The sequence below is a fragment of the Watersipora subatra genome, chromosome 7 (genome assembly GCF_963576615.1).
Source record: "Watersipora subatra chromosome 7, tzWatSuba1.1, whole genome shotgun sequence".
Classification (NCBI taxonomy): Eukaryota; Metazoa; Bryozoa; class Gymnolaemata; order Cheilostomatida; family Watersiporidae; genus Watersipora; species Watersipora subatra.
Genome location: NC_088714.1, coordinates 22,837,782 through 22,851,600, shown reverse-complemented (window position 1 = coordinate 22,851,600; position 13,819 = coordinate 22,837,782). Strand labels below are relative to the sequence as shown.

Here is a 13,819-nt window from a genome sequence, read left to right as displayed (position 1 = left end):
GCCCCTTTCAAGCACAGAAAAACTGTGCAAGCACGCCTCCTGGTGCACCCACACTCTACCAGTTACTTTCTCCCAGGTAAAATCAAAAGTCGAGCAGCGCACTTCTTGTTGGATACCGGATGCACTATACCTGCTGGGAAAACAGTTGTTCGACCGAAGTCCTCGGGGTAAAAAAGAACAAGTGGAGGAGAGTGACACCCATGACCCGATCGCTGATAGGACCAGGGTACCTTTGGACGGTGTAATCCGCCTACCAGTAAGGCTCCGTGAAGTGAAGACCAAAGAAGTCTTCATAGTCAGCCAGATTAGTGAAAACGCAATTCTTGGCATGCCTTTCTTTATGGCACACCAATGCTCGATGGAATTTGCACAATTCATGGCGAAGGTGGATGGGAAGCCATTGGCTTGTACCAACCGATTGGGGAAGTTCCTCCAGAACAAAGTCCAGGTAATTAGGGACTTGCTTGTGTCAGCTAGAATATAGGTTGCGGTCAGGTGTAGGTTGACTACACAAAATCTCTGTCTGCTCGAGATAATAAAAGGGTACTCTTAAGGCCCGTCTGTAGCTACAAGACCAACGAGTTTAGAGCAGATGGAAAGGTGTTGATTAGGTATCTCAACCTAAACCCCCTACCTCCGACCATTCATTCGAGAACTACCATAGTCACTTACACTAGAGTGAAAGCGCTTCCTCGCATCGCCAGCGCCTTTTCCATCAACAGAGTCCTTGCTGTGTCGATCACCCAAGTCGAGGCTGAGCCACGGATCCCCCAGCATCTCCAGGAACTGCACCAGTTTGCCAGACCTTTGTGCCATAATGCAGAGCAGGCTAGAAAGCTGGTTATCCTACTGACCAAGTATGGGTCAGTGGTTAGCACTGGAGATGACGATATGGGTAAGACATCGCTGGTGGAGGACTTTATACTTGTAAAAGACAGGACCCAACCTATTTGTCAACCCCTTCATCGCTTAGGACGTGAAAAAGAAACGAAGGCAAAAAGACAGGTACAGAACTTGTTGGCCAATGGGTTAATTAAGCTGGCTGGAAGAGAGTGGAGCTCGCCTATTGTGTTAGTCAAGAAGAAAGTTGAAAAATGGTGATTCTGTGTAGATTACCAAAGGCTTAATATGGTAACAGAGCAAGACGCTTATCCCCTTCCTTGGATAGACGAAAGTCTGCATGCCTTGGCTGGAAGCCAATATTTCAGTACCCTCGATCTCGTCAGCAGATACTGGCAGGTTCCGCTGGATGAAAATGCCAGGGAAAAATCAGCCTTCATCACTCGCTTGGGATTGTGGAAATGGAGATTATTTCCTTTCGGACTGACTTCTGCCCCAACCACCTTCCAGTGATTGATGGAGAGAGTGTTGCACAGGCCCCACTGGCAAACGTTACTATTGTACCTAGATTATTTGATTGTTATTGCACCTGATTTTAAAGCCCACCTCCAGCAGCTGGAGGAAGTGTTTCAGCGGCTGCGTCAAGCTGGACTCAAGCTCAAACCAGCAAGGTGTGATCTGCTACAGTCTCAAGTGCGGTACTTTGGTCACATAGTAAGTAGCGAAGGGGTTGCCACGGACTCAGCCAAAGTGGAGGTGGTGTAGAAGTGGGCAGTTCTACGTGGAGTCCGAGAATTGCAAGTGTTCTTGGGTACTGTTGAATACTACTGGCAGTACATCCTTAGGTTCGCCACCATTGCAAAACCCCTCCACCGACTGGTGGAGAAGAAAGAGTCCTGGAGATGGACTGGCGAAGATCAGGCAGCATTGAACACCCTGCGCCACAGCCTCACCACAGCACTGGTGCTGGGGTATCTGGATCCAGGGGACGCCTATATCTTAGACACGGATGCCAGCGGTTGCGATGTAGTAGCTGTGCTGTCACCGCAGTATCGAGACTAGGAGCGAGTGATTGCTTACTAAAGCAAAACACTCACCGCTTCGGAGCGAAATTAATGCGTGTCCCGCAGAGAGCTGTTGGCAGGGGTCAAAGCGGTAAAACGCTTTTGCCAGTACTTATATGAACAGGAGTTTTGGCTTTGCACAGACCATGCTTTTCCGCGATGGCTCTGCTGCAAGAAGGAGCCATCCCACCAAGTGGGGCATTGGCTGGAGGTGCTAGCCAAGTTTAAATACAAGCTGGAACACCGCGCAGGGTTAAAGCATGGCAACGCCGATAGATTAAGCAGACAGACCTGCAAAGACTGCCGACAGTGTGCCCAGATAGAACACCGCAATGAGGGTCCAACTTGGCTGGATTTGGACCAAGAATATCAGGATGAGGCTAGGGTGATCGGGAGAAACCATGTTCTGTCAGGGATCGCCAGGCCTGCGTGCGAAGCAGCCGTTTTATGGGTACAATCTCCTGTTTCTACTAAAACAGACAAGGTCAACCTGGAACCGGTCGAAGCCATTCTGGGATCCCCTGACATTGAGCAGGTGATGATTCGAAGCAATACTGGTCACCACCAGGAGCCGCGTAAGAGCTGGGCAGAGGTCGCCAGGCCCGCAGATGAGATGACTGGCCATACGGTCCAGCACCCTGCCCCCACAGGGACACTGGCCGGCTTGAGGTCGGTCAAGGCCACCCTGGGATCCAAGGCATTGGCTCAGCTAACTAACCAGTTGGCTCGGCTGCGGAGTGAGAGTAACAGTGCCATAGCCATAATGTACCGAGCATGCCGGAGCCACACCGGAACAGTTGGAGTTGGGGAGCCAGGAGTTCAAGGTCTTGCATCGCAAGAAGGAGTCCCTGAGAATCAAGAAGGATGGCATGCTGGAAGCCAGGGTGGCCTCTCATGGTCAAACCTGGTGGTGTGTCGTGTGCCCCCTGACTATGAGGGAGCCAGTTATTTGGCAGACACATGCTGTGACCAACTCCGTGGTTGGGAAGGACGGTAAGCCGTCTCAAGCTTACATAGTACTGGCTTAGATGAACAGCCGCTGTCCACAGGTTAGTACGAAGCTGTGAGGTGTGCCAGGCCGCCAAGCACAAAGGGACTAAGCCAGCAGGAAGCTGGCAGCGGTTACACGCTAGCCCACTCTGGCAGAAGGTTGCCGTCCACCTGGTAGGCCCTTCCCCACCACCCCGAGGGGCAATAAGTGGATCTTAGTGCTCTCGGACGACTTTACCCGGTGGCAGGATGCCGTTGTCATTCTGGAAGCCATGGTTCCAGTGGTGGCCAGTGCCCTCGATGAAAGAGTGTAGTGCTACCTGGGGCTTCCAGAGCAAATATATACAGACCAAGGTGCTCAATTTGAGAGCCAACTGATAGAGGAGCTCTGCCAGCTCTGGAAGGTGAGCAAGACAAGAAATACTCCTTACCATCCCTGGGCCAATGGGATCATAGAGAGGAACAATCGATACCTAGGCAACTTTCTGAGGACCATGTTGTTAGAACGAGGCCAGGAGGAACGGAATGAGCTCCTGCCCCAGGTCATGCGGGCGTATCGAGGTACCCCCCTCTCTTCACCGGGACAGGCGAGACGGCCAAATTCATAATGTTCGGCAGGGAGTTGCGTCTTCCTGACCAGTTAGAATGTCACCCTCTTCCCACGGAGATTCAATCTGTCAGCGACTACGTGCTGCAGAAGCGGTAGAGGCTAGAAGAAGCACTTGAGACCCTCAAGGAGGCGCATATGAAGACTAGGCAAGCAGACCAATAAGAGCCACTGCTCTTCACACTTGGGTAGTGGGAGTGGTTGGTCAACAGGCGGCGGCAAAGGGGGCAAATTCTAAGCTACAAGCTAAGTTAGTGGGCCCCTAATAATTCATAACTGCCTTGCCCAACCACAACTATGTGGTGGAAAAACAGGGCCAAACCTCGACTCAACATCAGTCTAGGTTGAAACCGTATCATGCCTACCCAGTGAGTTGTTTAACACTTGAGCCTCAAAGAGGGCCAAATATGAAAGGAGCCAGGAGGGCTCGGCCTCGCGAAGAAACTGGCTGCAGCCTGATAAATAATTAATAGAGTTCCCTTCCCAAATGAGTTCAACTGATAAGCTCGAAAAAATGGGAAAGGCAACTATTTTGACCAATGCCGGAAAAGAAAACTTGCACAAGGGTTCAAACTCTGGAACTCCTGCAGCACCTCCCTAAAGAGAACTTAGAGTGGAAATAAACCCTTTCCCACTAGAAAGCCTCGGTGAATTAGCTATGAACCTGAACTCTGGTCACTTAGCAATGTCTCCCCAGGCCGTGGAAAACCCCATCACCGATACAGAATATCTAAATCATTGTTCATCCTGCACTAGAAAAAAGCCGGAACGATACGGTGATTGGCTCTATCAGACAACAAGAGGGTACGATGACCTAGCCACAGACCAAATGACCCGGGAGCCTAGTCCAGACCACTGGACCACTCTACTAGGACAGCCTCCAGCTGGTCACCCGTATTCAGGCCATGCCGCGATAACTTCAGGAAGAAAAGAAACAGTTCCAAAAGGCAGCCTGCAGTACCAGAAAGAGGATACACCAGCTACTGACGACAAACATTTGATTGATCAAAGAATGAGCCGCCTTGAACACTACGTCAAGCAGCTTGAGATGTTGGCTCTGCTGGTTGCTCCACCTTTTGTGTATTAGTTACATAGGTCTCTAATGGAAGGGAGTGTGTGGTGGACGCCGAGCAATGACATTGTAATTTGCGTAGATATGTTTTTATGTTATATCTTGCAGGCTGTGTTTTTCTTTTTACAATATCGTTATTAATTTGGCCATATATTATATCGCTATTATGTCCTCGTTTATCGCTGTATTATAACCATGCCAACGGATTAGCGATTCTGTTTACTACTAATGTTATATGAGTTTGCTCGGTTTTATTAGGAGGAATGAGCGAGTTTATCTACTATATAAACGGCAATCGTTGTCGGTCCGCCTTAAAGAGCGGTCTTTCCTTTTATCGTCGTTCGAATTTCGGTCGTACGAAGTGAACAGAATTAATATGAGTAATTGAGTATTGACAGTAAATAAATTATGAGAGCGGTCTTTCTTTTTCCATTCGGTCGTACGAAGCCAACTTAATAAATACGAGTAGTAAATATCATAATTTCGGACTATTACCCGCTACTTTTGTCTGACGATCTGAGCCAATCGGCTTATATAGAGGTGCAGCAATTCTGTGGTTTTTCTTTCACCACTAGAGCGCAATAACCGAAATCTCCGGTTAGCACGTTTTTTAAACAGCTAACTTGCTGCCGTGTTAAAAGGCACTGTCCTGAGTTCCGCGGCCTATACAATGGTGTCTATACAGTTATACAAATGTACTACTCATTAAATAAAATAAATTAACGAGTAGTGATTTACATGCAATTAATATTTACTGCCAATGTGTACCGCGAAAGTCACGTAAACATCGGAAAAAACGCAGTTCTCACCTACTAAATTCACACATCAAAAAGGCAAGTACTTTGTATACAATGTTGTATTGCCTATGAATTGCAACATTTTCAATACATAACTCTTTCAATTGCGTTCATGTAAAAATTTAGCTATCGTATACAAATGTATACAATATTTTTTTAAATTTCAAACTCCTTCTAGAACGTTTTTTTGGTTATATATTTCCTTTTGCCAACATATTAACAAGTACTGCTCTGTAAAAAATTAATTGTATCTATACTTTGTGCATTGATAAAGCGATGGGAAGCTACAAAGCTAAAACGATCATCTACAATGTTCCTTATTCTTACAAAACCATTACTTTCTCCACCATCAGAGTCATTGCTGCTATTGCTATTTTAATTAATTGTGTAAACACAAAACTCTGAATTGGCTATACTGTCATTGACATAAGTAGTTAATTGTTTTCTAACTTGGAAGCCTTTGATGAGCTTACACAAAAATGTTCGTTTCAAGTTGGAAGTCCCCTAACAAAGATTAAAATACTAAACTTTAGGCTAATTTTATAGAAAAATCTTAGGACAACACTGTCACTACCATAAAAGCCTTAAAGAACGTTGGTTATGTTATCAATGAATAATAAACTTCAGTTACTAGCAATTGCTGGTAAAATCGCAAAAATGCGTCTACGCGGTCGACCATAGAAAATGAATAAATGAGTCTACTTCAGTGAAAGGGTTAAAAACGTTAGATTTGCTACTGTTTGTGATAGTAAACATGTTCATTTCCTTCCGCAGCCGAGTTACTTTTTCTATTTTTCTAGCTACGAGTACGCAGAACTACAGCTACTACAGAACTTGCACCGGTACTGCTACTGCGTTTTACCTACTAAATTTCTACTTCAAAAAGTAAGTACTTCTCATTCAATGTTGTAGTGTATTGTCTATGAATTGCCACATCTCAACTATTTAATAACGTTGGATTTGCCGCTGTTCGTGATAGTGGGACATGTTCAGTTCCTTCAGCAGCTGAGTTACTGATTTTTTTCCAGCTACGAGTAGGCCTACTGTAACTTACTACTACAGAACTTGCACGAGTACTCCAAGGGTTGCGATAGGCGATGGTAAAAAGTAAGAGAACAGCTGCTATCGACTTACTGTCACCCTGCTTTGGCCATGACCAGCTGTACGTCGCCTGCTCAAAGTAGGCACAAGCCAAAAACTGTTTGTTCATACACCCAACAGAAAAACAAAAAATGTTGTCTACCGCAAGTGTTGCGTTGAACTAACATTGTGTTATTGTTATGTTCTTCATGTTCTGCTATACCACATGCATCATTTTCTAACTTGGCGATTGATTGCGAGGCGATTGGTTGCGAGTGCGAGGCGATTGATTGCAGACGTATTGCAGATTTACATTGTTCTAACATATTTTTCAGTATATATATATATATTTTCATGCATTTGTTTTCCTTATTGTATCTCATACAAAGGCTATCATGTTGGCGCTATGTTTTATTATTGTAAGGTGCTAATGCTGTATCTGCCTTGACATCATACTGTCTGTCCTATTATACATCTAAATTTTACTGACACAACCTCATTACTGTTTGGATATACCATGTCAAAACACAGACGATAGACAAAAAACTGGTGAGCTATGACTAGCGTTTTAAGAATCTAGAAGTCTCCATTCAATAAATGTTAGCGATAGGAAAATATGTTGTATAATTTTTCAAAAGATGCAAAACTTTTCAGTACTGCCAGTTTGAAAAACTTCAGTTTGCCTAGCAATGTCAATTTCATTATCAGTTCTCTGTACACAAATAGGGCAACTCCGATTTGAGTGGTTTGACACTGATGCATTGTTGACTAGCTGTAAAACGTATTGCAGATTTACATTGTTCTCCCCAACATTATTGACATATATGACTGCATATGTGTATGCATAGTGTGATCAGGGCCAAAAATTTCAGTAAACTGCATATTTGGAGTTGTTTTACAGTATGAAAGACAACTCTCAATAAACCTCTTGCTATACATGAATCTGTTCCAGGAACGAGCAATGCATCTAGCGGTTTGGGGCCGTGGTGTCACACGGGGATACGCAGGAAACCTTTTTCGCCCCGTGTGAAGCAAGAGTATCCAGGTGCGGCTTTCCGGATGAATGAGTTGGCGATTGCGAGGCGATTGATTTCGAAGCAATTGATTGCTAGCCAATTGATCGCGAAGCAATTGAGTGCTGGGCGATTGATTGCGAGGCGATTGGTTGCGAGTGCGAGGCGATTGATTGCAAGGCGATTGATTATGAATGCGAGGCAATTGATTGTGAGTGCGAGGCGATTGATTGCAAGTGCCAGGCAATTGATTGCGAGTGTGAGGCGATTGATTGTGAGTGCGAGGCAATTGATAGCGAGTGTGAGGCAATTGATTGCAAGTGCAAGGCAATTTTTTGCGAGTGCGAAGCGATTGATTGCGAGGCAATTGATTGCGAGTGTGAGGCGATTGATTGCAAATGCAAGGCGATTGATTGCAAAGCTATTGAGTGCGAGGGGATTGATTGCGAGGCGAGTGCAAAGCAATTGTTTTTGAGGCAGGTGCGGGCTGGTTAATTGCGAGGCGATTGATTGCGAGGCGAGTGCAAGAGCGCGATGGTCAACTGCTCAACGGGTAAAGACTGGTCAGCCAAGGCCGGGGCTCTGCGGCAGAAGTGCCCGATCGTCAATTGCCAATATAGACGGGTATGAATGGATGCATAAATCTAGACACATGAATCTAGAGTATTTACTAGAATTTACACGCATCTAGCTGTAAAACACATTGCAGATTTCCATTGTTCTCCCCAAAATTTTTGACATGTATACGCTTATGCATATTCAAGGCAACAATTTGTATGAAAGACAACTCTCAATAAACCTTATACTGCACGTGAATCTGTTCCTTTAGGCAGGTAATGCAGGTAGTTGTATATAAAGGAGCGCGATCACTCAGTTAACAGAGCAGATAGCTGTACGCTCATCGGCTAATGGAACTTCAATCTATAACAAACCTGGAACAAAATCATAGGCATTTTATTTTTTCAAGAAATAGTCTAGATCGTGCCAAATAAAGGCCGGCAAATTCCTTCACAATAATAGCTATAGCTGGACAATAAAAACAATGAATACACAAATACATGAATACACATAATTATGACCAATTTTGAGAAATATAGATATATATATATATATTAATATAGCAAAATTGTTGTGTGCAACCTCTACTGAAAAGTGCTTAATGCTAGTTAAAGCCTATGTAAAATGTATTAAACCGTCAAACTAAAAAGTTGGCAGCATTTTATTACTATTTAGCTTTGTACAGTTAAAACGACTGCACTCATCAGATAAAATTTGCCAAATTTGCAAACTTTATCTGATGGGTGCAGTCGTTTTAACTGTACAAATCTAAATAGTAATAAAATGTTGCCAACACTTTAGTTCTACGGTTTAATACATCTTATATATTAATATATATTTTATATATAGACCTATATATGAATATATATATATATATATATATATATATATATATATATATATATATATATATATATATATATATATATATATATATATATTGTTCTTCTGTACTCATCAGGTGAATTGTGTTAAATGACTGATAAAATTGCCTTTCTAGTGTCGTTAGAGTTATTCGTGGCTCCGTCTCTTCCTTGATCGTGTTGGCTAAGAAAGATCTGTAGTTTATCTCACTTATTTTGTTTAAGATGGCTGTTTCCTGGCTGCACATAATGTAATACTTTTCAGTGAGGCCCAAACGGCATTTCTTTGTTTGGTTTGAATAAGTTTTAGCTTTTTGCATAATTTTTCATTAATCCTGTGGCTTGTGTTTTCATTTTTAAGTTTCCAGATGAGCTCATTGAGTTCTGTGCTGTTTTGTTGGTCGCTATGCATGAATGAGGCAATATGTTTCTATATCTATATTTAAAGTCGGTTGCGCATAGTTCTATGTAGGTGCTCTCAGTGACTGTGTCCTCTCTGGTTGTGATGGCTTGGTATATTTTGTTTTTAGTTAGGCAGTTTCCGTCCAGTGGGCACCCGTTGCCTACTCTACAATTGCAGGCCCTACTTGCAGTCGTGCTCTGCTGGTTGTTCAACAAGCATATGTTGTTCACATAGCATCTGAGCTTATGTGCTGTTTCATGTTCGGATTGCAAGAGTAGCTGATTTTCAGTGTATGTCTGTTAAGTACTTGGTGTAGCAAATGAGTAGAGGGAATCATATATCTATAATGTTTATAAGCTTTCTGTCTATGCTAGTCTGTACGTCGACGTTAAAGGTGGGTTGTACCATGTCATATGTTGCTTACGCCTTAAGCCAAATATAACATGGTACATATATGTTTATATATAGTTTTTGTATGTATGTACAAGCATATGTGCGTATATCTCCCAAAATAAATATATATATATATATATAATGTGTTAGGAATTGTAAACTTTCAAAACTATTTACTACTTGAAGTTTCATGATTGTTACCATTATTCAGGTAAAACTGAAATGATCTGAAGCTCATGTGACTGTATGCAACAACATATTAAGTAGCCTAAAGATTAAAGCCTACAATATATAACACGATAACGGTGCATCTTAGGTCGGTACAACACGCATACCAGGCATGTGCAACACACATACAGGGCACTTGCCACGCACAAGCATTGTGGACACAACGCCGACACAAGTAAGTGACAACGCATGCGGCACAACGTGACACTGGTAACACATTAATATTATAAATAATATTGTGTAACTATAATAAAACAATAATAGCAGTAATAACATTATATTATTCAATATTCCATTTATATTTATAATCTGTTAATAAAACAGGTCTAAAACATTACACAAAGTATTATATTTATTTTGAATTGACTGTTGTATGTGCATCGTGATGATAGTGTATGCGCGTTGTATCCACAATGTTTGTGCGTTGCAAGTGCCTTGTATGTGCATTGCACATGCGTTGTATGCGTGTTGTACCGACTTAAGATGCACCATTACCCATAACACTATAATTTTTTGATGTGACAGCATTCCAGATCAAGTGCTTATTAGACTGTGTGCACTTTGACTTTAACTTTTTTTGTGAGTTTAAACTTGCAAGCTCCGGTTTGTTTATATTAAAGTATTTCTCCTCTTGCACAAGTTACAGCCTTTACTGGCTTAATTGTGAAAACTGGTTTTCTTCATCATACTCCACTTGATGTTGTACTGATGGACCAATATTTAAGCTGCCAAATAAAACTACTGAGCTCAGTTGATGCTCGTTTTGATGGATTGTTGAAACTGCAACGATGGTTGTAGTATCTTATCTTGCATAGGCCCTTTGTTAGGCAAACGTATGTTTGACTGGATGCATCAGGTTCATTAGCCACATATGTAGCCTGATAGATTACATAACTGGACATGCATGCATTTGGCAACAGGCATGTATTCTTGTCTCGACAGTTCCATGTTGTTGTTGGCATTTTGGCTAATAGTTGCGCTTTGTTATTCGCAATAATTTGTCCAATATTCCTTTTTCAGCTATAGCTAAGATTTATCTTGTTTCTATCAAATACTGAATGAAGTTTGAGATTTTTGAGAAATTCTTCATTCGGAGCATTGAAGAATAGATTTCCCAGATTAGTGGCATTGTGTTTAGAGAAAGAGAGGTTATACCAGATCACCAATCTTTCTTGAGCTTTTCAGTCTGTTTAGCAGTTGTTCTCACTGCGCCAAGTCCATCATCTCGATATAGTCTGACAGTCTGTTTTGTGATCTGGTTTATTCGATGTAGCATAAAGAAGCCAACTGCTTCCCATATTTCTGTTTCGTCATAAGAACCCATAGCCGCATTGAAGCAGTCTGAATGTCCTGATTTCCCCAATGCTTCATGATCTGATCACTATATAGAAGGGTATTTTTGGTATGCAAGATAATTCTGTGGCCATCATGTATTATAGTCTCTTAATTGGTATGAAAGTCTAAAGCTAGAGCTAGAAGCTCAATAGATATAGAAGGACAGAACTCAACAGCATCAAAAGATAAAAATCTATAATCGCTTTTATTGGGAAAAGCATTGAAGTTATATATATATATATATAAATATATATATATATAAATATATATATATATATATATATATATATATATATATGCGTGTGTGTGTTGTGTGTGCCTGCGCGTGTGCATGCGTGCATGTGTGTTAGTTAGTTGTTTGTAAATCGAAACTAAAAAAAAATACATTTTTGTAAGTCTTAAATACAGGTATTATTTACATATATAATTTTTACTTTGCTAGACCTGCAAGACCTAGAGCTGTGCTAAGGTTATCTGCGTTCTTTTATTTTGTAAGATGTAACTATGCGCTCTGATTGCAAATGATTTTCAACCTCTTTACCTATGAATGCTATAGGAGCTATCCATCCATCCAGTCTATTGTATGTTTTCATATATCCATGATGTTGCAACCATAAATCGATCTATGCAATTGTACCCATTCATCTATCTATGCTATTGTTCCCATTCAGCTATCAGTGTTGCTTTAAAAATTTGTCTATCAAAGCTATGTGATACATTCATATGTTAGTGCTAATCGATTAGCCCAATTCAAAAAGTTAATCTACGACCAACTGAATTATGCATGCTAGTAGCCTATTAAAGAGGAAGTTATGTTAGGAGTGTCTTGCAGCATAATTAGTAGGTTATATTACTCTCTTACACTTTTTGGAGTAGAGACCGATGCTAAATTAAGTTAGAGACAGGTATTTAGCATGTATATTCTTGCTGTCATCACACTAGCGTTAGCTTCCGCAGCACCTCTACAGGGTAAGTCTATGAAAGTCAATCCTATCACCCTTCTTTTTTTGATAATTTGAGGTGTTTGTTAATGAGAATTTTTAGTAATTATCATAGCAAAATCTGGTTAACAAAGTAAAAGATTCTGACATGCAAAGTTATTCATGTTAAGAGAAGTGATCGGCTGTAGCCTCAGTTGTTTGCCGTTGTATCAGAATTAAAGATTATCTAAAGTTGCAGCGGCTAATAAAACAGTTAACACTCAGAAATTGATGAATTAGCCTTGTAGTATACATTGCGCGCATGTTTTGTTTGTACCGTGGTAAATTGCAAGTCTACTTTATGGTTTTTCTTATACTGTTAGACCAAATTTAAAGCATACTAGGTGTAAATATTACTACATGCTATAGCTGTGGAACCCAATAAAAGGACTTCTAAAAGAGGTAGTACCAAGGTGTAATATTATACATGATTATGCAGTAAGAATCTGTTAATGTATTAGTAAATTAATAACTTTTCTGAATACTTTTTATTGTTCTATAAGCATTAAAACACTTTCTGCATAGCAGACAACCACATTTGATTACCATTAAATGTGTGCATGTAACTGCGAATAAAATACAGAGAAAAAAATTAAACAGAAGAAAAATTAAGTAAATATTTTGCCTCGTAACATATTATACGTATTTACTTGATAGTAAGGTGCCTAAAGTTCGTTAATCAACTTTAATCTTGCCGAAAAGAGCTACAATGAAGTGAGTCTCATGTGATAACAAAATGAAATATGTAGCAAAATGCTCAGAATCAATCTGAGTCTGTTATTTTATCTCCTCTTTTACTCAAACCTAATGTCAATTTTTGAGATAAAACACAAAATCAGCTTAATGTGTAGCTAATATGCAATAAAAACCAAGTAGCCCTACTTAGAAAAATGTTCTTTACTTTAAACTTTGTGTTTATTGAGTTATAGATTTCTAAGTTTCAGTTCACTAGAATAACTTACATTTGTTATTAATACTTCTAATGTTAAATATTATTTTAAGTCACGCAAGACATTAAAATATATTTGTTAGCTATGGTGAGAGTTAGAGAGAGAAAAAGCAAATTTGATAATTGCCCCTAAGGCTTATGCTTATTAGGTTTTGCTTAACATTGGCTTGTCTTGGTTGCCACCTGATGTGATTAGTTTCTAGCTAGAAAATATGCTTTTACTAGTGGAATTTTAAAGCATGCGTGACATTGATATGAGGTTTTAGAAAACTTTCTTACTGACTGTGAATTTAACAGTTTTTTGTGGCTGTTCAAACAAGGTGATTTAAGTCTTGATGTTTGAGCATAGATAAGGGGACTCTGAATGTCAGTGTATGTTGTGTATCTAATGCATAGATCTGAATAAGAACTGCAAAAGTGCAGCATCATGGACTTCAAAGAAAAAGTGTGGTACTGCCCAAATCATTCATGAATTGCTTATGTGCTAGTAGAACAAGAGAAATAGCTATCACAAAGCACAAACAGAACATCAAAGGGCCCTCACTGTTTACAAAGGAAATTCAGTGACATTAAACCAAAATAGGTTTTTACCTATAGAATGCTGTATTTTCTAGATCTAAAGAACATTATTCAATCACCTATAAAAA

The 13,819-nt window shown here is 40.6% G+C and overlaps 1 protein-coding gene across 1 annotated transcript; it reads left to right on the top strand.

Moving 5' to 3' along the window:
- The first annotated feature begins 1,356 nt into the window (after positions 1-1,356).
- LOC137400559 (uncharacterized) lies at positions 1,357-3,502 on the top strand. Its single transcript, XM_068086885.1, has 5 exons — positions 1,357-1,554; positions 1,675-1,889; positions 1,971-2,897; positions 2,982-3,068; positions 3,265-3,502. Exons 1-5 carry the CDS (start codon positions 1,357-1,359, stop codon positions 3,500-3,502), a joined length of 1,665 nt encoding a protein of 554 aa, XP_067942986.1.
- The last annotated feature ends 10,317 nt before the right edge of the window (positions 3,503-13,819 follow it).

Bases quoted from the DNA above. Each gene is read 5' to 3' on its own strand.
- LOC137400559 (XM_068086885.1), top strand. From the start codon at position 1,357: ATGGAGAGAGTGTTGCACAGGCCCCACTGGCAAACGTTACTATTGTAC. The intron at 2,898-2,981 runs GTAAGCCGTCTC...GAGGTGTGCCAG, and splicing joins CTCCGTGGTTGGGAAGGACG to GCCGCCAAGCACAAAGGGAC. The intron at 3,069-3,264 runs GTAGGCCCTTCC...TCAATTTGAGAG, and splicing joins AGAAGGTTGCCGTCCACCTG to CCAACTGATAGAGGAGCTCT.